We start from the raw sequence: 23,095 nt of genomic DNA on the forward strand, positions 1-23,095 counted from the left end.
TGTTGTCCTCAGCTCCTTAATAGTAGCTGTTGCTACATCCACCCTTGTGCCTTGCTGCTGCTTGATCTGGTTTCTATAATTTGTTCCAATTGCTGCCTTTACTACACGGTTTTGATTCCCATTTATGTGAAGAAAATCTCCTTGACGTTATTTACGAGCTGGACCCTGCCCTACTCTAGTCAAGGGGATCCTGTCTGCTTTAACATATCTAATATTTGACTGGCCTCAGTCAGCCCCTCTGGCCTTTGCATTGCAACCCTTACCTGCTCCCCAGTCTCTTCTGTCCTTTTTGCTGCCTTCCCCGCACCCTTAGAATTTTGGCATCATCCTTCCTGGAACAGGTGACTGGAAAGGCATACAGGGTCTCTCGTGTTCTCTGTAGTCCTACATATATGTTGCTCATGATGGAAATGTTTGATCTCTCTCTCTCTCTCTCTTTTCCTGCAGGGCAAAGAACCAGAAAAAGATGACTTTGTTCCTCCAGGTAGATCTCTCCATTGCTTTACAGTTTTACCAGATGGTCTCGATCAGTGAGAGAGTTCCATGGGGAAGGAGAACATTGTGGTTGCCTTATGTAGCACCAATATCTGGGAATAACAAAGAATGCAACTTAATCCTCTCCTGTGGCTGGATGTTCCACAAAGAGGACACAGCTGAATTCACCCATACTCCAACTGTTGGGCACCAGGACCAGAGCAGTGGGTCCCTGGCTGTGGAACTCCTTGCTGGAAGAGGTCGGTCTAAGCCCAAATCTGAGATTGTTCAGGTCAAGATGTAGATTGCATCTTTCTGATACAGCCTGCCCCAGAGGAACACCTTTTGATCTGGGCTTTCGGCCTCTCTAATTTTGTGCCACGTTTAAATACCCCAGTTCTGGCCACTGTGTCAAACCTGAGCACCTGAGGGAGGTTTTGCTGTTTTGACCTGTGCTGTTTGGAGCTTTGTCAAGTGGCAGAATTATTGCTACAGGCCAAAGGGGTGCCCTACAGCAGTGGCTCTCAAACTTTCCAGATTACTGTACCCCTTTCAAAAGTCTGATTTGTCTTGTGTATCTCCAAGTTTCACCTCACTTAAAAACTTACAAAATCAGACACAAAAATACAGAAATGTCCCAGCACACTATTATTGAACAATAGCTGACTTTCTCATTTTTACCATAGAATTACAATATTTATATTCCAATTGATTTATCTTATACTTGCATTTCAGTGTATAGTATATAGAGCAGTATAAACAAATCATTGTCTATGAAATTTTAGTTTGTGCTGACTTTGCTAATGCTTTTTATGTAGCCTCTTGTAAAACTAGGCAAATATCTAGAGGAGTTGATGTACCCCCTGGAAGCTCTCTAAGTACCTGCAGAGTACACGTACCCCTGGTTAAGACCCACTGCTCTACAGAATATGTTGCTCTGCTCAACTCCCCCCTACCCCCCATCTCGCCCTGAATGAGGTTGCAGAGCCCACGAAAGCTTATGCTCTAATAAATTTGTTAGTCTCTAAGGTGCCACAAGTACTCCTGTTCTTTTTGAATGAGGTTGTTTTTTCTGAGAATTGAAGGCCCTGAAAGGGGCTCGCTGGGACTGAGAGCTCTTTGACGAGCAGCAAGTCTTGTGCTTGTGACACAGACGTACCCACCTCAGTGATCTCACCTCAGCTCCCTCCTGTTCTTGAACTTGTCCTTCCCCCTGCTCAAGGGGAACTTTGTAATGGCCCGTGGGTGGCATGGTGGGAGGGCAATTCCAAGAGATGCCGTACTAACATCCCGCCTGGTAAGGGTGGTGGGGTGGCATGGCAAGGAATGGAAGGGTGGAGAGCGTCTCTTTAAAACGTCACTTCTCTGGTAGATGCAGGCTGCCCCCTGAAAGACCCCGCCAGCCAGAAAATCTCCAAACTCACGGTCAAGGTAAGGAAAGGCCTGGATGAATTCAGTGCGGCGTTCTCACCCCCTCTGCTAGTAACTCTTGTCTGAGACTGGCCAGAGGTGCTGCCTGCTCCTTCCTGTCCCTTCAGGGGGTGGAGGAGAAAGGCAATGCCATTCCTGCAAGAGGATCTCCTCTCTCTCCTTTTGGTTTTAGGCCCGAGAACACTGCTTGAAGATGTTGGTAGAAGCTCTGAGCAGCAACCAGAAGGCAGCCCCGACAGGACATGGGTATTAAACAAGGCACAGGAAGGGGTAGAGAGAAGAGGTCCTGATAGCAGGGCTCTCCTTGCTCTGAGCAAGATCATTGTGTGCAATAGTCACCCTTGTCAGTGAATCACCTCTGGGGCTCTGCGAGAAGCCTGACGTGCAGCGCTCTTCCCTCCATCCCCATTCATATCTCCTTGCTGGGCTCCACGGAGATTCACCAAGCCCCCTCTGAGTGTGCTCCGAGCCTCCTGGGTGGTAGTTCCACCAGCTCCCTTTATGGTGATTCCAGGGCTTGCTGTTCCCCTTTGCCCCACCAGAGGGGGATAGCGTACTACACAAAGTCCGTGCAGACCCACACAAACCAGAGAATCTCCAAATGTGCGTGAGGAAAGAGTCATGCTTTGAAGTAAATCTGCTGTGCCCCTGCCAGGCACTAAAACAGCCCCTTGACCACCACCTGCAGTTTTTACACATTCGGGCTTAAATCCCAGCCCTGCTTCTGCACCGGCCCTCTCCCAACCCAGACCCTTGCGGGAGACACTTCACCAACATGAGCACTCCTCTCGCAAGTGGAGAGCTGTGTCCTACCTGAACTGACCGCAGCGTGTGTTGCAGGTCAGACCCTCACGCCTGCGCCGTGGAGATGGAGTATGAGGCTTTCAGAACCAGTAAAATGTCCAACTTGTACAAGGCAACTGTGCTAAAGAAGGTAAGGAGCTTGCGGGGGAGGGGGGGAGCTGGAGCTGCTCCCTCCTGTCCCTGGTGTCACCACTGCCATAGCCCTTGAGCATGGTACATGTTAGACTCAAGGGGCGCGTTCCCGCTATGTGTTACAGCTCTCGCTCTGCCCTGCTTACCTCCCTCAGGCTGTTTCTTCCTGGTATCCCTTCCAGGAGGAGCTTTTATCTCACTGGATTCTTCCTCCCTGTTGGCTGTCAGCTGTTGATCAGAACATCTGTCAAAACATCTGCAGCCATCGGAGAGCAACCCAGCCTTAAAAATAAGAAGGGCGGGGGGTTGCCCCAACCACCCTGTGGCTGCACCATCATTACATGGTAGAAATATCCTGAGTTGGGCTAGGCAGTTGGCTCGAGCCATCCTGGGGTAATTCATGGCCATAAGGCAGGAGCAGCCCTTGGTGGAGACCTGCCCTTTGCCAGTGAGGATTGCGATGCATGCTGAGGAAGAGGGAGACGTAAAGACTCTGCCATTGGGCGATGTTCTTCCTCTCTTCCAACCCAAGGTAGCGGAGATCAACAAAGCCTCGAAAGAAGGGGAGCTGTATCCAGCATTTGGGTCAGGAGCTGGTGGCGGCAGCAGCCCCAGGACGAAGTCTGAACCCTCAGCTGAAGATGGCTTTCTCCCTGCATCCCAAGTCTATTCGGTGAGTACAGGTGACTGCTGCACGGAACGATGACAGGGCTTGCAAAGCCTATTGCCTGGAAGTATTGTGGCCGTGTAAAATATCACACTGCCCAGCTGGTTGTATGAAAACGCCGAATGCCTGAGCTAGAAAACGGCCAGGCAGTTTTTGGCTAGGCTGTCTAACGTGCTTGAGGTGAAGCTGGGCAAAGAGGAAAAGGTGAACAATGGGCTTTGGGGTATGGTTCTTTGCAAGGTTTGTTGCTTAGCTTTGGCTGAGTGTTTGTGGTGGAATGTTTTCCCTCCCATCCTGCTCCTCCTGCACATGGTGCTCTTGTGGTGAGGACAGCTCAACCCCCTTGTCATGCTGGATCTCCTGCTTTTCAGACTGTATTTTGCCAAAGAGACTCCCCTCCTATCTAACTTGTCATCGCTCAACCAAGGATATTGCCCGTCCCCGTATTCTGGGGCTACAGCTTTCCTCCACCCCCGTCCCCCTTACTGTGCAGCCATGACTGCTCTGATGTGTCTGCTTCTGGTTTTAGACAGTGTGCGCTCCCTGAAAGGAGTGTGCTGCAGAGTGGCACCAACACAGCTGGCAGACCCAACACTAGACCTAGCAGTCATTGGCAGACTCCATCCAGCGACACTGGACTGGCTGGCTTAAGCTCTGTAGCTCATTACCTATCACTAATCCCGGTCCTCTCCCACTGCCAGATCCAATCCAGAGCGGTGGTGGCTGAAAGCTGTTACCATCTGATGGCTTTTCAGTAGCTCTGTGAAGTGGGTTTGCTGGGCTCAGTACAGTGAACAAGTGCTCACGTTGCAGAAACCACTCTTGGTACTGCCTGCACCTTTGTTGGCAGCCTCAGCAGAGAGGCTGCAGGAAGTCAGAGAGTGTAAGGCTGGACTGAACTATCCCTCAACCCAGGGGGGTGATTCCTCTGGGTCAGGGTGAAGCACTTTGGGAGGGGAAATTTGTCCTCCTGCTTCCTGTGCTGTGGGAAGCTCTGCTGGCCAGGGCTGTGAACCTGGCTTCTTTCACATTCGTTGGCAGCTCCTGCACGTTGCTGTAAGCCAGGGCACATGGCTGGTGTGGTTCATAGATGCCCCCAATACCTGCCTCTTGTGCCACAAGAGGGAAAGCCTGACACACAGCTGCCTGCAGCGTGCCCTAGTGCAGCCCCTCTCCCAGCTTCTCCAGAGCCTCCTGCTGAGGTTCTGGCTGTTTGTCCCCACATCTCCTATATACCCATCCCAGCCATGGCCCCATGATGTCACAAGATCTCATCAGCCTCCTCCTGGCTCTGGCCAATATGGCCATCCATTCCAAACTCAGCAGGGAGGTTCTCTGTAACTGGAGGGGACTTTTTCCATTCCCTGGGCATTTCTTGCCTCTGGGTAGCATCCACTGATGCCTTGGTCTCCTTTGCAGAGCAGTGGGCATTGTCCGGTGTTCTCTGCTTGGTGTGCCCATCCAGTTCCCTGGTTTTGCACCTTTGTCATCCAGTTTTATCATTGTTTGGTTCCAGGGAATCACTTTTCTGGGTCATGTGGCCTCTCCCTCACCTGAGGGGGCAGGCCATTAGGTTGGTGGCTCTACCCGCTGCCTTCCTGAACTCTAACAGACAGTACCTTTCACCAGCAGTAAATTCACAAGTCAAAATTAAGCCATCTCCATTGACTTCTGAATAACGCTCCTGTGACAAACCATGTGCACGTAATGGAAGGAACCAAGTCTCCATTTTGTGTCCCCCAGTGTGGGGGGGGGTGTGTGTGTAAACAGGGAGACCACTTCCTTGGCAATGCCTTTGTAACCCTCTAGTGCCCTCCCTCTGTCTCCTTTCCTTTTCTTTGTAGTTTAAACCCAAGCGGATAGGAGCTGGGTTTCGAAAAAGTTCCAGCTTGTTCCAGACTGCTGCCGAACTGCTGAAGACAAAGGAGGAGAGTGATGCGACGCCTGTGGAGAGGGAAGCGGATAGTCCAAACTGGCAAGGTGACAGCAAATGTGATTCAGAAATGGCCAGAGTCTCTGTCGTCAAGAGCAAAGAGAGGGTGACCAAAGCAGTACACGAAAGTGCTGTGGAAGCAATACAGGCCCATGACAAGAGGGGACAGCAACCCAGTCCAGATGCAGATGCCGCCCTGTCAGATAGCCCTACCAAGAAGGCAAAGCTCACCAAGAAGCAACAGCTGCTAGCAGAAGCAGCCAGAAAAGAATCCCAGAACATTTCCAAATTCTTCTCTCTCACCAAAGCTGGGCTTAAAACCTCAGGATGTGCCTCGGCAGAGGAAGACGATTGTCCTGTGAGTGAGCTATCTCAGTCTCTTTCTCAAAGAGTATGTCAGGAGAAAGAGGAACCTCAGGAAAATGAAGATGTCTCAGGAGGAGCTTCGGCCGGGCAACCCCAGATGGAGGACCATGAGTCAAAAAAGATGGAGGAAGCACTGACTGAGAGAAGTCAGGACTTGAAGTCGAAACACGACCCTGGATCTGAAGCCACACAAGCAGGATTAGATGGTCAGACAAAACCAAGGTGAGAGAGCTCCCGAGGTCCTGCCCCATTCTTTCCTGCTTTGCCTAGGCCATCCCACAGCGGTGTCTTGTTAGCTAATTACACGGGCAGCCCTTTGATGGAGAGCTGCCATGATAGTATTTAATCAGTGTTATAACTCTGAGCTGGTCTGGACAGGGCGTCTCGTTCATGCTTTACTGAAATCTCTGCCACTCGCTAAATATCAGCCTGGTGAAGTCTTCATCTCATAGCAAGTCCCTGTCTTGAATAATCCAACCAGCAGAAATGATCTTGTCCTTTCCCTCCATCCTCAGCTGTGACGAAGCTGGTATAGAAATCGAAACCACCTGCGCTGGGGAACGTCAAGGCAGGAAGAGGCCAGGATCAGATGAGGTGAGATCTTAATGAATTTCATTTCCCTCACCTCTGTCTGCTCAGCTTTGTGCCCAGCTTCTCTATGGAAATGACATGCCTGGTCTAAACCTCACCTGGCAGTATCCGTTATCCAGGTGTAGTCCAGTCCCGATCCCAGCAGAGACCAGCAATATGGTCTATGTGGGAGCCTGCGCTCCTGGGATCTAGGCCCGGCTCTGCCACTGATGCACGGCGTGACTCAGGCAAGGCACTTTTGGCCTGGTTCTCGGAGGTGCTGAGCACCCACAGCTCTGACTGAAATCTGTGGAAGCTGCGGGTGCTCAGCACATCTGGCAATCAGGCCCTTCACCTCTGTGCCACTTTCCCCCTCTGAGAGAGGTAGACGCTGATACCTACCTTGTAATCACCGTCGCCTGATGCAAGTGGGGTCCTGAGTGTCTCCACCCCTCTGTCACAGAGAGCAAAGTGATGCTTTATCAGTTGAGGGCAGCCGCCAAAGCTGACCCTATGGACCAGTCAGTACTGGGTGATCGTGCAGCAAGGGCTGAGCGCCCTGCCTTGCAGCCCCTAGCCCAGGGTTTGACATCTGTGACAGCCCTGAGACCTGGCTCTCTTGGCTGCAGCACCATCCCCATGCTTGGGGTGAATTGGAGTGGGGCACTAACTGTTTAACTCAAAAGCAGAGCGGATTGCCCTTGTGGATCTATCCCAGGCCTCGTTTCCTGCAGCGTCTAGCTAGGTTCACCCCAGGGGGTATCCAAGAAGATTTCCCCATCCCTCTTTCCTCCAAGCACTCAGACACAGCAATCCCTGGAGAGGCGAATCCCACAGGATTTCTTCTAAGGCCTTTTCCTGTGTGATGGGGACAGCGGGGCTGCTTAGATTAATGCCTCGAGTACCTTCCCCGTGACTAGCCCAGGGCCTGTCTCCAGGGGACTGAGTTGGCTAAATGTATTCCTGCATGGCATTCTCTATGGGAGCAGCTTGCAGGCTGGCCTGGGGATGCTTCTGCCTCACATGGCAGCTTGGGCCTAGGAGTCTGGAACTGCTGCATGAACGGTTGCTCCTCTTCACGCTGGTCTAGGATCTGGAGAGCCCTGCGACGAAGAGGTTGCAGGCGACAGCGTCTTCCATCCTGTCGCAACCAGAGGGCAAAGGCATGGGCCCAGTGAAGAAGAAGGTGACTTTTGATCCGAGTTTGTCACAGGTTGATAAAGAAGGAACTACCAAGACCATCCAGCCAGCGACCAAAGGCGTGTCCCTTAAAGAGACAGCAGATATTGTCGTCAAATACTTGACCCCTTTCTACAAGGGTGGTAAATTTGCTTCCAAGGTAGGGCACAGACAACAGCTTTCTCTATCAGGAGGAGACCAGAGCTGTGTCTCCTAAGGCTGTTTGGGACAGGGGGAGAGGGGTGCATGATGCTGGTGGGTGTTCAAATTTAACCACAGGGTCTCGCTGGTACTTGGTGGTAGGGTGTGTCCCCACCTGCCTTAGTGACTCAAGAAGCGAGACGCGTTCTGGAGAGGAATGGTGGGTGGTGACTGCCATGGTGCTACGGGGATCCCAGTTATTCCCTTCGGATTTTAAAAAGCAAAAACTGAGCCGGGAACTAAGAGCAAATTCAGCCCTTGGCTGTTTCTACCCTGAGCGGCTCCACGTACATACAGTGCCTAGCACAACGGGGCCCCGATCTCTCTTGTGACTGGTAAGCACCACTGTAATACAAATAACAGTTGTTTCTGTTACGGCCCGATGGTGCTAGAGGCTGTGCAGAGGCATGCAAACCTACGCCGATTGTGTGATGAGAGGGTGATGCAGCCAGGGGTAACCTTCGCTCTGCGCTTTGATTTCTCTACCCTGCAGGAACTGTTCAAGGGATTTGCCCGACACCTCTCCCACTTACTGACTGAGGAAAAGAATCCCGTCCGCAAGGCTGGTGAGTCGCCACGTGCTGGGGAGATGTGGCTGCTGGGGATATACTGGTGCTAAATGGGTCAATGACCTGCAGGAGGGGGGGCTGCAGACTCTGCCAGAGTCTCCTCAAAGGGGATGTCCCCTCTCTTTGCAGTGAAAGAAGAAGCACAGAGACTCATCAAGGAGTTTTTCAAAACCCGAGTCAGGTGTGAAAATGAGACAGACTGGCAAGCGCTGCCCAGCTCGGAAAGATGATACCGGTTCTCCAGCTATGTCCATTCCCTGCTGCAGTCGGTGGAATTGAAGGCTCACGGAGACACAGGGGAGTTTTCCATTCATGTTACTGCTTGTTCTCCATGGCATCTGTGCCACGGGTGTGGCCTTGAGAACATCTCTAGGGAGGTGATCCCTGGGAATTTGTCTCCGGAGCTCCTCTGGTGCCTAAGGGACGATGAAGTCCTCCAACAGCCCTTGCTAAGAGGTCTGGTGTCTGCCAATGCTGCATAGCTCTGTGGCCTCTCAGCTGTGCTGTGATACATCCCGCTGAGAATTGCAGACTCTGATTCCAAGTTGGGTATGAATCCCGCTGCTCCCCACAAGTGTCTCTGATCCTCCCCACCCACCCCTCCTTGCCCCCCTCCCTTGCCTTTTTATTTAAATGTTACCAATAGAAGCCTTACGCTGAAAACACATTCAAATGCCCACGCTTTGCTCAGGGTTTGTTGATGGGAGCTGACGGTTAAGTTCCTAGAGGGGACGTTTATTTTGAAAAAATGTTTAGGTTTAGACGATGGGACGTGCAGCGTCTCCTTTCCCAAAGCTGGGGACCCCCTGCAGGCTTTTTTTTTTTTTTTTTTAAACCACCTTGAATTTTGGTTTTACTCTGGCCAGCTGTGTGTGCTCTTTAACTGGCGTGGGCAATAGTGCCGTAGCCTGGACAGACTGGCAGCTCTCTCACACACACCCCCACCCTTGGTTGTGCATTATAAGGGGGCAACACCAAAGTTGATGCACTTCCCTAGTATTTGCTTATAGCCCCTGGAAGCCATATCCCCTCACTGTGCCTAAACCAGGGACTTAGGACAGAGGATGCTGCTGCTGGTACAGCCAATTACCCACCCGCTGCTGTGGCACTTGTAGACCCAGTAGCTGTGGTGCATCTGCTGCTATATTTATGCGAGGGCCTGAACTGGTGGGAGTCGGTGAGTCGTAACGTGACCCTAGTGTGCCCAGGATTGTCTTTCACATGTAGTTTTTGTGGGGCTCTGCCGTTGCTCTATGCCTAGGGAAGAGATTGGCCTTGCTGGCATTAATGCTGCTGGATCAACCTGCAATCTTAGAAGCCAGGAATGGAACAGGCTTCTGAATAGCTTGTACTCGGGGAAACTGGGCTTTTATATGTTACCGAAGGGTGCATGGTAAACTGACAATAAACTGAACGTCACAGTTGCGATGGGCTCTCTTTGCCTAGTTCCTGCTGTTTCATTACACGTGATGCGCTCTGCTGCTCCTGGTTACCTTACTGAGCACGCACGGAGCGTTACACTGTGAACGCCTCGGTAAAAGCAGAATCGCTTGTCCCTTGAACAACCGATGAACTGAATGTTAGGAGCTGGTGGCTAGGAATGGGCAATAGTGTTTGGAACACACAATTCTTCTCTTCCCCTAGAAGTAGTTAGCTGGAATCTCTGTGCAGACCTCGAAGAGCCAGCCTCCATTGTCAGCTAGCCTGAGTTTCCAGCAGCTCTAGCTCCAGTTAGTTTTTGAGGGGTGGTGTAAAACAGACAATGAGTTAGCTGTGCATCGTGTCTCAGACATTTCTGCTTTTACCTGTGCCCTTGCTGCTTGAGCTGCAGCAGCATGTGTGATTTTGCTAAGTAGTGGCTTTCAACACCCCCGATGCTCCAGAAGTGCATGGTTGCATCCCAGTCATGGCAGCCTTTTGTGCTGCAGTAAGGTAAGTACTTTACATGCTATTATTATTGTGGACTAGGATCTTTGCATTGCCATTAAAAATCCCCTGGAACTCTTCCTGTGAGTAGAGGATTGTCTCCCTGTGCTGAGCCAAGACTTCCCAGCGGGGGGGGGGGTTGTTCTGTTGTCTACCTACCTTTAGTCCTCAGAGGTACTCTGTCCAGAGCTTGTCAATCCATGGGATCCTGGTGGTTCACTTTTGTTAGTGTTCTGTACCGCCCATGAGGGCTGAAAGGGATAGGAGAATCTGCCTCCTTCCATGCTGCCTAGGGGCTCCAGCCAGGAAACACATAGGGCGCCCCCTGGGGTGGATGAGGGGGGTTGATAGGTTTATAAGAAGAGAACTGGCAGAGGGTGGTGACAGCAGAGGAAAGAGAAGCTCTGGGTCTCAGTGTCCTGTTTCTCTTCCTCCCTCTAGTCTTTCACAGTGCCCTGGTGCTGCACCCTCCCCTTCCAAGGCCCTGGGAGAAGGGAGGGTGGGGCCAGGTTGTTAGAGCTGCCTCCTGCCTATGTGTGGGGGGAGAGAATATACAGGCAACAGATCTAAAGCAGTGGGGGCCATTTCAAAGGTGAAGGTTGAATTGCCCTGAGAATGGTTTTGTTAATGCTATACTTTATACTATGCTGTATTGAATAGTTAATGCTGTACTTTGCTTAGGGAGAGGACCAGCCAACAGAACTCCTGGCTTCTAGTGCCAGCTCTGTTACACAACGAATCAGTCAGCCATTTAAGTCTCTGACAAAGCGGCCAACGCTCTTAGCACATGGGCTGCTGGGAACTGAATGTGCAGTCTCCACATGAGGCTCTCTTTCCTAACCCTTTCTTCCTTTCCACCCTGCAAGAGGTGGTCGTGCCCCTGGAAAACTCAGCCATGGGACAGCTGGAGCATGGGCAGCTAGAGTGCAAGATTCGTTCATGGCTCAAACTGGGAGGCAGCCGCAAGGAAGGCCTTTTAGCCTCCGTACCCATGTAGTCATTGGCGTTAGTTACAATATGGACCCTTGGCTACCAGGAACTGCTGCCTTTGCTAACTCACATCACATTATCCCCAGTGAATTCCCAGTGGGTGGCTAATGTTCACGTGCTGAGCATCGGGGCTGGCTTTCAATAGCTGGCCCAAGGGGCCATGTTCATTCCCAACCTGCTCATGCTTTTCAAATGCCCCAAAACGTGCCCCTGAGCCCCCACTGACAGAACAGCCTCTTTGCCTAGTGCACATGGAAACCAACGGTTTTCTTTTCATAGCTCCAAAAACTGAAAGGAACCGAGACTTTAATAATTTATTGGTTATTAAATATTTCATTGATTTTTTTTTTCCACAGAAGCATAAACACCTCTCCCCCAGCTGGAAATCTATAGTAATAAAATAAATTAAGGATTTATTTTTTACATTCTGATTTTTTCCCCTCTGTTGAGGAAGGCAATTTGTATCTTAGTTCGCTGGGCAAGTAGGCATCATTTAAATATACAGCTGTATGGTCAGACCGAGTTCTTCAGATTAGAAAGAAAAATCACCATACACTATGCAGACGGCCAGTAAGAAATGGAGTAGCCGTCAACAGTCTTACCATTGCAGCTCAAACTCTGCCTTGGCACACGTGGTAATTGCATATTGACACTCACCGACCTGCTCTGTGATAATGTCAAAGAGCTGCCACCAGTAAGATAAGAGGCCGCTCTCAGGAATTTAATGCCAGTCGATGGAGTCGTATCTTTTTCTCGATGATGCAAAAATCTCTGGCAAGTACCAGACTCCCCTGCTGCTGCCATGTGTGAGTTTGTTGTTAGTGCAAAAAAGGACTGCAGTACTGTACCTTGAAGTCCCTGGGCTGCTCCTCCCCACTTGCTTGTAGCAGCGTGTGAAAGACCAGGGCCTTGGCCCATTGCGTGCTCTGCTCTGGCGGCGGAGACCATGCAGCTCCAAAGGACTCTGAATGGGAGTGACGTACGAACCCAGCCTGGGGCGGGCAGGGATGAGGAGCAGCACTACGGCGGACGTCCAGGATCTGGCACGTGGTGGTGCAGAAGTAAGGTGACCAAACAGCCTGGACGACAGGCTGGCAAGGGAGTGGCAGCCTTGGAAAGCAGGAGAGGGGAGTGTGCTGGTAGAACAAGGCAGCTGGAGAGCAGGATGGTGAATGGGGCTAGCCCTGCCACAGGCCAGTGTGAGAAGTGCTTGATAAGCTGTCCAAGCTGAGGATAGCCCTGTTCTGCTTAGCCATCTTCCAGCCTGGGGCTTTAGGGCTGAGATTCTCCCTCCTCCATGATGACTGTGATCGTGTGGTACAGTTCCTTGGCCTGTAAAGATTACAGCCCAGTAGAAGTAATTCCCTGTTTACCCTGAACACCGCAGCCCCTCCCTGTCCTGTCCCCTTCACTTCCTCACCTCTCCTAAGGTGGAAATTTGACACCAACAGAGGCTACATCCAGCCACCTACCTCTGCTAAACCAGCAGGGCTGGGCTTAAACCCCAGGCCTTCTCTTGGCAAAGCAGCTACTGTTTTTGTTCGTTTTTTTTTTAAGGTGGAACCATTTTAACCCTTTCCAGGGGCCCCCTGCAATGCCACTTCCCTTGGGTAAGATCATATTGTTACCTGTGCTCTTTCTTTTAAAGAACCAGCATGTAACCCAGGTGCCAAGGAAAATGCTTAGACCCTGGTCGCTGGCTATAAATCTTAGGGGATTTGTTTATTCCACTATAACTGGGGGGGGGGGGGAGGGCGGGGAAATGACTGTTCTGTGCTGCTGCAAGCACAGGGGCATTCATTGACTCACTACAAGGCTGGCAGCTGACTGGGGGGTCGTAATTCTAGCCTTCCAAAGTGAAACTTCAGGCTTGTCTGGGGGGAGCCTCGAGTAGCTGGGGCACTCCAGCGACTCTGCACTATCTCCCCGTGTGGATACACTTCAGTGTGCTGAGCTAAAGCACACAGAGGTGCTCATACGGTGGAGTACGAGTATCCACACGGAGACGGTTCATACCCTCGCTTACTCTGCACTAAGGCTACGTTTCTGCTGGCGCTGTAGGGGGTAAGTGCCAGCTCAGGCAGACAAACCCTCGCTAGCTCTGAGCATGTTAGGTGCTAAAAATAGAAGAGTAGCTGCAATGACTCTGCCGCTAGCTGCCCTGAGTTTATTCCTGCCTGAAACCATAGGGATGTACTCAGGGCGGTTAGCTCCTGGCACCGCCTCGGCTACACGTCTGGCTGTAGCACGCTAGAGTGGGACCGGCTCCCTGAGCTGGAAATACCTTCCAGCTCTGGCCTAGGCATACCCTACCATCCCTGTGTAGACGAGCCCATCGAGGTTTAGCAGCCCCCGAGCCTGCTGCTGGCACTAAACTAACTTCTCCTTTTTTTTAATACAATCCATTAAGCAGAGAGCCAGCTCCAGGCCTGAGCCTGTTCCTTACGCAAGGAAAAGCCATCACTAATTTCGAGGCAGTTTTCCTGCTCAAGGCTTTAGCAGCTGCCATTTCCTCCCCCAACCAGGGCCCAGAGTCTCACGCTGCACCTACTGCAGGAGCCTGAATGCTGGTCTTGCCCAGCAAAGAGCCTGCGAGCTCTCCTATCACATGTGAGAGCGATGCAGCCGCTGCAGGTAGTGCTAGGGAAGGTGCTGCTGTGTTCTGGGAACCTCGGAGGATCACAACCAGGGTAAAGGATGAGGAAAGATTTTTCATCTTTAAAGGAAACAGGCCAGTTTGGATGGGACATGACCCGGGATAGCCCATGGAGTGGCTCGAGCTTGCCACCCTCTACTACACAGGGATGCCCTTGGTTGAGTACAGCTCCCAGCACAATACCAACAATGCTGTTTGGCTGAAGAGGGAGCAGTGGATGCTGGGAACTGTAGTTCACAGAGCCCCTATCTCTGAGCTAGGGGAAGGCTCTAGTGCTGTCAGCCTCGGTCTCAGTTGGACAAAGTGTGGGCACCAGTGGGCTGGAGAAACCAACTGAGACAGGATTAAATATCGTCCCAATAACTACGTTCATTGACATGGCCAGTAGCAGGCAATGCTCAGGGCTCTCTTTACCTGTTGCAGTTCAAACCACATGGTCTGAGGATTTTCCACAGAGCCATAGTTCACTTCCAGACCCGGCACCCCAGCGTCGTCCAAAGGCCGCAGGGTTCGCATCCTCTGCACCTCCTTCAGCGGGATGCGGCAGCAGAGCTCCTGTGCCCAGGGAGAGAACCCGCCATCAGAGGGCTGCTCCAGTGCCCTCAACACCCCACCCCAGTGCAGGCTTTCACCACAGTCATGTAAATACAGAACGTTAAGGAAGCAGAGCTCAGCCCTTGAGCCTCTTCTAAGCCAGTGCAGGGCTATAGGACACCTCATGGAAAAACCACCGAGCCAGAGTACTAGGTGGGGGTCCTGGTGCCAGCTTACCTCCACGCTCACTGTGTAGGGGGGTGGCAGGGAGTGGACAAAGTCCACTGGTTTTGTCCCCTGCCATGGACTCCGACTTGTGCGAGAAAGAGAAAGTTCGCACAAAGCCAATGCACGAGTGGGCCGACGTAGCGAGATACTGACCCCGGCGCTCTGGGCAGCATACCTGGGACCTGCTGGCCACAACGACGATCTGGTCCCTATTCACTCCCAGGATGCAGGGTAGAGGAATCCTGGGCTCGCTGCACCGCTCCACGGGGTACACGTTGTAGCCGAAGAGAGGCAGCTGGATCACATGCTCTGCGGGAAGGGAGACTGTACTAATGCCTATGTCCAAAATCTGCAGAACGCTACGTGAGACAGCGCTAAACGCTGCACCCACCCAAGCACTTGTTTGCAAATCAAACAGCGATAATGGCAACTCCCCATCCCCTGCAGCCACATGCTGGCTTTATTCATGCCCTGGCCTTTGAAGAACAGTAAATACGCACAGAACCAGAACCCCATGAAGAGCTCTTAAGGGTTTTGCATGGAACCCTGGCAGGCCTCCAAAGCGAGCCAAGGCCAGAGGTGGGGACCCTCTATGACGAATGCCCTGGCCCCAGGCTGAGCTCAGGTTCCCTGGTCCTGGGCTCGTCAAGGCTTTAAGGATCATTGCCAACTTTGCAAATAGCACCTGGTGGCAAACAGGAAGCCAGCGCAAAGGTGGCATCCACTGAGCCCAGGCAGCAAGCAGTGCTAGGGGCTCTTCCCTTCCCTCTCCCAGGGGCCCCTGTCCACAGTCGCCTCACCTACAAACTGGATTTTTGCCTTCTGCTGTCCGGGTGGCTTCATGGTTTCCAGCAGCCGGTTGACTTGGCTTTGGAGAGCCTGTGGGTTGACGAGCTGGAGCACAGGCTTTGGGGTATAGTCTATCAACTCCTGACTAACCAGACAAGCAGAGAACATAAGGACATGCCTGCACGAACAGTTACTGCATGGCAAGCTGAGGTGCAGATCTACAGCGCTCCAGGTGGCCGCACACTAACTGTCAGCACGCACTAGGGAACAGGTAGTGCGCATCAGCAGGCTCCGCATACACCATTAGTGCGCGGCCGGCTGCAGTGCTGTAGATTTGCTCCCCGACCTGCTGGGCAGTAAGTGTTCACTTAGACATGCCTTAACTCACTTCCATGCGGGGTTAGTAGAGAAGAACCACACAGGACTAGTTGAGGGCATCAGGAGGACATGAGATCAGTTTATAGGGGCAGGAATGGGGTAGGTGGACTAAGTTATGCGTGAGTTAGACACAGACGAAACAAGGGACATCCAACTTCAGCAGGAAAGAAACGTACACACCAGCGAAGGGCAAGCCGGTGCCCAGTGAAATAATTTACGTCCCAAAGACAATTAGCACTATTTGAATGAAGGTTGCAGCATTGCAATAGAACTACATGGTGTTGCGTACTTGTATAGCTAGCCAGTGGGGGCTCTGGGGCCACCGGTCCCCCTAAACCAAATAGCACTTTACACCTCACCCCCATCCTGGCTTACTGGAATGCCTTTACAGCTTCCCCCTCAAGCAGACATTCCTGACCACCTAGTACCCCAGAGCCAGGATGGTTCATCTCCACCAGCGGTGGCTCATGGGAATTTCAAAGATGCTTCCACCTCTGCCAACACCACCCCATTCTACACAGGGTCCAAGGACACTGTAAGGAACCCTGCAAATGAAGCTCCCAGCTGGTGGAAGGAATCTTTGTCTCCGTGCCCTTTGTCCCTGCAGCCTCCTCTAGGCAACCTTCATCCATATTTATTAGATGCCTAAATATGGTGCCTAATGTTAGTGAAAAGTTTGCCCTAATGCGAGAGAACAAGGGAACAGTCAATAAAATTGAAAGGCAACGAGTTTAAACCGGATCAGAGGGAACCCGTTGTACTCAAGTCATTGTAACCTTGTGGGACTTTGCCACAAAGTACCAATGATGATAAGAGCTTAGTAGAATTTTTTTTTAAAGATGTTACGTGGCTACTGAGAATATTCACAGGTCGGTTAAGAGCGTAAGAGGGATGTGAACCCTCGTGCTTCCAAGCGTGAGCCAGCCACCAAGTGCCTGGGATCAGGAAGGAACTTCCCCTATAGCCAGGTTATTCCATAATTATCCACTGTAGGGTTTCTTGCATCTTGCTTTGAAGCATCAAGACAGGACTCTGGACTACCTAGAACACTGCTCTGGTCCAGGCTGGCCACCCCTGGAAACCCCACAGAGACAGACTTACTTGGATGGTGGGGAGCCCAGTCCTCTGGCCCAGTGCTGGAAAAGGGCCATGGTGCCCACCTGCTTCTCCAGTTCACTGTTGTAGTTCAGCAACAGCATCCCTTTCAGGTAATCCCGCTGCACCTGAGAGCAACCACAGCACAGGGGAAGCTTGCCTGCTGCTAAGAACTGGCCAGGATGGCCTCCCACGGCAGAGGCCTGGAATCTGCACTGCAGGGAGTTCTATTGAGAGAGCACTAGAGCAGACGCCTAGCTCCCAGCCCCATTCTGGCAGATGCAAATAGCCAGGGACAGCAGGAACCCAATACAAAGAGCTCTGCTTGTCCTCACACCCCAGCTCTAACTGGATGCCAGGCCACAAGCTCCAGCCTGGGCCCAGGGCAGCAGGGTGAGGGCCCCTCTTCGTTACTCAGCCAAAAGGCACCAGCAGCTCACTAGTGGGACATGTTCTGGGTACCATACAGACCCCATGATCGACCTTTGGGCTCCCTGTCTTTCACACCTAGCTACCTGCACTGCACCCTTTAGCCTCTTCTTTGCACACTGCTTCACAGACCCCACGGCGCTGCACGTGAGCCAACCAAATGGGACGGGGATCTCTGGAGCAGCTTTCTCCAAGCAGGGGAAGGGAAGGAGGAGGAAGCAGGAGGGGTCTGCTCACTGATCCCTAAACGCTGGATTTAGCCAATACAGCTGCAAACAGCATCCTGGCAGCCTGTAAGGGTGGCTGCCCTACGCACAGGGCTGGGGTGAGTACTGGGCTCTTCCCCAGGGGGAGATGTGAGAGAGGGGACAGGCACTAAGGAGGATCAGACAGTGATGGGAGCGTTAAGAACATTAGAAGCCACACAAACTGGAACAAAAACCAACCCAGATCTCATGCTTCAGTCCAGCAGCTGGCTGCCTCCCCCACTGCTTTACTGCCCGGGAGGACACGGGGGCTGCCATCCTTGGATCAAGCATTAGCTATTGGCCACTCCTGGAAGTGGGATACTGGGCTGCATGGATGGTACCTTTATGAGACCCTCGGGGGAGTTCTCAAGACCCACAAGCAGTGTGTGGTTGGCTCTTTGGAGAAGCCCCTTAGCAGTATGCACAGTGCCCCTGGACTCTGCTCCGTGGCTGGTGGGCCTGGCTGCGTGGGCCTCAGGGGGCTCGTGCGGATGGTGCTGACTCCGCAAGTTACCTGGCTGTAGTGAATGCTGATATAAATCTCGTTCTCGAAGTGCAGGGGTGTCTTCCAGGAGAGCCGGCGTAAATCCAGGATCACTGAGCTGTCCTCCAGCAGGTAGTCATGGATGTATTCGTCCTGGCGCACCGGCCTCACCACCTTCCCTGTACATGCACAGCCCTGTCACCACCTCCTCAGAGCAACTCCGGGAGGGCACCAGGGGGCCTCTTCACCCCCACACAGTCCCCCAGTGTCAAATAGCGCTAGCCACCAGTCATTCAAGGGGAGGACCAGCTTTAGGAGCAAGCAACACAAACTACCGGACAAGAGTCCCCCAGCCCTTGGGGGTAGGTGTCATAAACCAGGGAACCCCAAGCAGAAAGGCGCCATCAGTTAAGGGCACTTCCCCAGCTCTCATGGGGGAAGGGCAGCAGGGGAAGCAGCAGCCATGATACTTTGTGCTGGAGAAACCGCGTTTAGAAAGCAGCCGCCTGCAGCAAACGCTAACAGCCTAGGAGGGACGTTCAGCCGCTGCTTGTTCCCATCGCAGCGTCACAGACGCTGCAGCCTGGTGTGCAGCAGCATCACAACAGGGCCCAACACCAGCACGTGGGGAGGAGGAGCTGACGGGCCAGGCACAGTTCCAGCCCTGTGCTAGCCGATGCTCAGGGACTGCTCCCTGCTAGCAGCCCCAGGGGGAAGCACCCACAAAGGGGAGGGGGAAGAAGCCAGGCCATGCCCCCTCCTCACAATGCACCTCAGAGCTGCCTCTAGGGTGGGCTGGCCTGGCTCACTCTGCACTACCCCAGCTGATTTCAGCAACCTGCGGGTGTGGAGCCCTGTGGGATGGAGAGGGGTCAGAGAGGTTCCCAGCTGAGCCAAAGCCCCACATCAGGTAACTGCAGGGATCTGACTCTACCCCAGGACAACGCAAACACTGTTTTACTTGCCGCCGTTCTTGCTGGCGAAGAGAGCGAACTCCTGGATCTCCTCCTGCTCGCTGATCCCCATCTGCTCACAGATCTCCCGCACCACTTCCGCAGCCACCTGCAGCCAGGGAGGGAGATGGGCGGTTTTTACCCTCGGGACCGGGCAAACACCCCTTCCAAAGGGCGAGCAGATGCCTCTGGCCTCACTTCCTGCTACAGGGTGGGCGTGACGGGGAGTGGAGAGCGACAGAGCAGAACCCAAAGACAGGGTCTGGGCACAGACGTGCCAGCCAGCCTCTGGGGCTGGTGGTTTCTCTGTCCATACCCCAAAGGGGCAGCAGCTGGGAACATTTGCTTGTTCAGTGAATCAACCCTCGAAAAGCCCTGACACTGATTCACAGGGGATGATTCCAACTCAATTCTACTGCGCCCAGAAAGCTTGAAGCACCTTTGCCCTGGGCAGAGCTCTGGGAGCAGCCAGGTAACTTACAAGCCCAGCCCAATGAGGATGGGGTTCCCCTGTCCCCGCAGTTCTGGAGGGGAAGGTAATGACAGTTCTCTGCTAATGAGACATTGCGCAGACACATGGCTGCGGGGGCCTCCCGGCAGAGGGCGGCTGCTCAGTCCCAGGACCTGTCCAGCACTCCCGGCATGGGGCAGACGCATGGACCAAGGGGGCCGCCCAACACTCCCGGAATGGGGGGGACGCAGGGCCCCAGGGGCGCCCTTGGCATGGGGCAAACACTTATGAGTTGTGCTGGTACTGTCACATCCCAGGAGGGAGCCGGTGCCAGCCGACACGAGGAGCCAACCAAGTCCCAGGGCTGGAATTATCTCCTGGCTCGGCTCTTCCCGGGAGCACTAGGCAGGGCCTCACCCATGTGGCTGTGTAATGCTGCCCATCTCCCCAGTGCCCTAGAGCCTGGACCAAACGGGGGTGCCGGGGGCAGGGAACTCACAGTGAATGTCCTGATTTTGGTGGTGTATTCCAGGGCCCCGGGCAGGACGATCACTATCCGGCGGGAGCCACGCCCCTTCTGCCCAGGGAAAGCACAGGGTCAGATAGAAAGGTGGCAATGAACCCATACAACCCCCACAGTGCTCACTCCACCCTGCGCTGCACCATCTCCACCCCAAACACTCCCCTCCCACACCCAGCACCCTCCACTCATGTCCCATGGCACCCAACCCACCTCCACAGCTCCCTTCTCCCCATGCCACCCCCACCCTGCATGCCCCAGACACCCCGCTCCTCCCCCTGCCAGGTACCAGGAGCGCTTCCATCTCCACGCGGAAGGGCAGGTGCCGGCGGCCGCCGTACATGATCATCTTCCGCAGGTTGCCATAGCAGGTCCTGGCTAGATCTGTGGGAAAGGGAGAGATGCCACAAGCCGAGGAAGAGGAAGGGCTGAGCAGCTAATCCCCCTGGGCCGGGTCAGCCTGCAGGTACCAGACCCCGATCAAGGCCTCTGCTCTAGTGGAAGAGACACCTAAGCCCTTCCCAACAGAAATCCACCCAGGGCAGCACAGGCCTCTCTGCGACCTGCTGGGGTTGGCAGGGGACCACCGGGGCACAGGAGGTTGCAGGGGAGGGAGGAGGACTGGCAGCCTCCTGTCACCCCAAGCTCCTCAGATCCCTCCACCCAGCCGGTTGATGGCTCAAGTGACAGAGCAGCCTGACCGGCCCTCAGCCCCACGGGTACAGTTATAACCAGATCACAGGCCACACTGACTTCAAAGGGAACTGGATTGGGCCCCTGGCAATGAGTGATCTGTCCAGACCCCCCCCCCATCCATGCAGAGCCCCCAGCGACCGCCTGCTTTGTGTTAAGGGATACTTTTCAAACACTGCCCTCCAGTAACCCAAGTGCTCCATCAACTCCCCAACGCTCCCAGGACAGCTGCTTTCTTGGGGAGAGGGAGGTCTAACCAGACCGACCCACCCCACCCCACAGCTGGTGCAAAGAGCAGGGGCTGGGAAGCAGCCGGTACCTTGGTGGGTGCTGGCTGGATCGGCGCTGGCTTGCTGCAGGAATTTGGTGGCGTATGGCATCAAGGTGTTGGAGGGAAGGAAGAAGCCAGTGAGCAGGCTCAGGAGCTGCCAGCCATGGATACAGCTTTCCCTGCAGGGCCCAGAGAAACAGAGGACACTGGATCGCCAGGTATGGGGTAGTGAGGGAGGCAGGGGGAGAAACTCTCACACGGAGGGGGGAGGGACACCCTCGGGTGGAGAGGGGGGGTTGAAAAGAACTAAAACCAACGTCACCAACTCACAATTTTATCATGAGTCCTGTAATATTTGGGGGTTTTCTTAAAGCTCCAGCTCCTGGAGCCATGAGATCCGGGGAGGAGCTCAGTTTTCATTTACAATACAATGACGTGTCTAGCCCGCCTGGCTGCAGAGAGAAAGCTTGAAAACTGACCCCTAAAGGCTCCAGCACTGGGAGTCTGATAGAGGGAACCCGCCAGGGATTATTCTTTACAATCTCACGAGTTTTAAGTGAATCTCAGGATTTGGCAGGAGATGGGGGGGGGAGGGGAGAGAGAGAGAAAATGGTGTGGAAGGGACTTCAGTTGAAGCTCCACTGCTCAGATAGCACACGGATGTCTAACAACATGGATGCCTGGCTGGAGAAGGAGGAGGGGAAGGGATTGATGGAGGGAGAGAAAACCCACAGTGAAAACAAAACCCTCCACTGCACACACAATTCTCCCCCCAGGGACAGAGAGCAGCAAACCACCCGGGATGGAGGTCAGTCACATGGCTTAACACGTGGCCGGACGGGGCTCTGCTACCCCGGTGCCGAGGAAGGTACAAGAACCCGAACAGAACAGAAAACAGTGAGCATGAGACTGTTTTTTCCATCATTTCAGCCAGAAAAAGGAAGCTCAGCGGCTGCCAGGTGAACTGGATCCATGTCAGGGACCTGCACCACAGTCACACCGGGGCCCCCCTCAGGTATCGGCACCCTGTTGTGCTGGGCGCTGTACGGGCACACCCAGGCCTTGTCTACACACATACACATACGTTGTACTACTTCAGGGATAGCCGTGTAATTTTACTGGTACAGCTACCCTAGAGTGAATGCAGTTATAGCGGTGTAAAGGAGAAGTAACCCCCTTCCTGATCAGGAATAGGCTGCTGTGGTCTAACCCCCTTTATACCTGCATCTGCAGTAGGGCTTGTACCAGTATAACTATTTCAGTCGAAATTCTCCCCACACCTGGCACTTTTCCCAGTACAAAGCCTGCATGGACAAAACCTTGGAACCAAGAGACAGGCTCTGCCCCCGGGAGCTCCCAGTCCTGGCGACTGACCTATCACACAGCGCTGCAGGAGGACAGTGACGGATGGAGGCAGTGATAGCTGCCATTCAGCCTTGGATCAGTGGTCTCTGGAGGAGAACCAAACGCCGGCTATCCCCAGGAAGAGCAGAGATAAGGCACAAGAACTTGCACCAATAACTGGAATCGCTGCAGCAGCCACAGGAATGCAAGGGCATCTCAGAGCCATCAGCAGCTTATCAGGGAGCTCAATATAGAGGCAATTGGGACTCATCAAATCACCAGGGCAAAACGTCTGTCAGTGCAAATACACCTCAGCAACTGAGACAGACAAGAGCATTGTTCCATGAGTGACTAATCCCAACCCATAGTTACTGTTTAACTTCTTCAGAGCCATAGCCCTGGGGTGATGAGCAGATGGGGTGCACACGCAGGGAGCTGGGCATGCTTACGGGCATCCACAAGGTGCCCTGATAAACTGCACGGCTATGGTAATGCACATGCCAGGCAATTACTGCTCTTGTAGTGGGGCCCACCAAGTTTACACCAGGGTAACTTCACGGACTGCAGGGGATTTACTCCTGGTTTACACCAGCATAAGAGAGGAGAATCTCAGGTCCAATGTTTCTGCATTGCACTCACTGATGAAATAGTTGAAAAGTGACTCTGCCCCTGCTCCTTAATCAACATTAAGGTGACTGGGCAACAAAATGGCAGATGATATTCAATGTTGATAAATGCAGAGTTATGCACATTGGAAAGCATAATCCCAACTATACATAT

The 23,095-nt window shown here is 53.2% G+C and overlaps 2 protein-coding genes across 2 annotated transcripts in view; one reads left to right on the top strand and one right to left on the bottom strand.

Annotated features, from left to right (window-relative positions):
- RECQL5 (RecQ like helicase 5) overlaps positions 1–8,834 on the top strand; it is a 58,093-nt gene extending 49,259 nt beyond the window's left edge. The window contains exons 10-19 of the mRNA XM_065415858.1: positions 448–484; positions 1,847–1,905; positions 2,078–2,151; positions 2,746–2,839; positions 3,374–3,514; positions 5,353–6,029; positions 6,323–6,401; positions 7,468–7,716; positions 8,251–8,323; positions 8,456–8,834. Coding sequence (XP_065271930.1) covers positions 448–484; positions 1,847–1,905; positions 2,078–2,151; positions 2,746–2,839; positions 3,374–3,514; positions 5,353–6,029; positions 6,323–6,401; positions 7,468–7,716; positions 8,251–8,323; positions 8,456–8,556 — 1,584 coding nt within the window. The 3' untranslated portion in view covers positions 8,557–8,834. The remainder of the gene's footprint in view (positions 1–447; positions 485–1,846; positions 1,906–2,077; positions 2,152–2,745; positions 2,840–3,373; positions 3,515–5,352; positions 6,030–6,322; positions 6,402–7,467; positions 7,717–8,250; positions 8,324–8,455) is intronic.
- A 3,680-nt stretch (positions 8,835–12,514) lies between these two features.
- MYO15B (myosin XVB) overlaps positions 12,515–23,095 on the bottom strand; it is a 40,279-nt gene continuing 29,698 nt past the window's right edge. Inside the window, 10 exon segments of the mRNA XM_065415320.1 lie at positions 12,515–12,574; positions 14,313–14,453; positions 14,836–14,969; positions 15,461–15,594; positions 16,929–17,050; positions 18,114–18,262; positions 19,049–19,145; positions 19,987–20,064; positions 20,297–20,391; positions 21,020–21,150. Coding sequence (XP_065271392.1) covers positions 12,515–12,574; positions 14,313–14,453; positions 14,836–14,969; positions 15,461–15,594; positions 16,929–17,050; positions 18,114–18,262; positions 19,049–19,145; positions 19,987–20,064; positions 20,297–20,391; positions 21,020–21,150 — 1,141 coding nt within the window.

The sequence above is a fragment of the Emys orbicularis genome, chromosome 13 (assembly GCF_028017835.1).
Source record: "Emys orbicularis isolate rEmyOrb1 chromosome 13, rEmyOrb1.hap1, whole genome shotgun sequence".
NCBI lineage: Eukaryota > Metazoa > Chordata > Testudines > Emydidae > Emys > Emys orbicularis.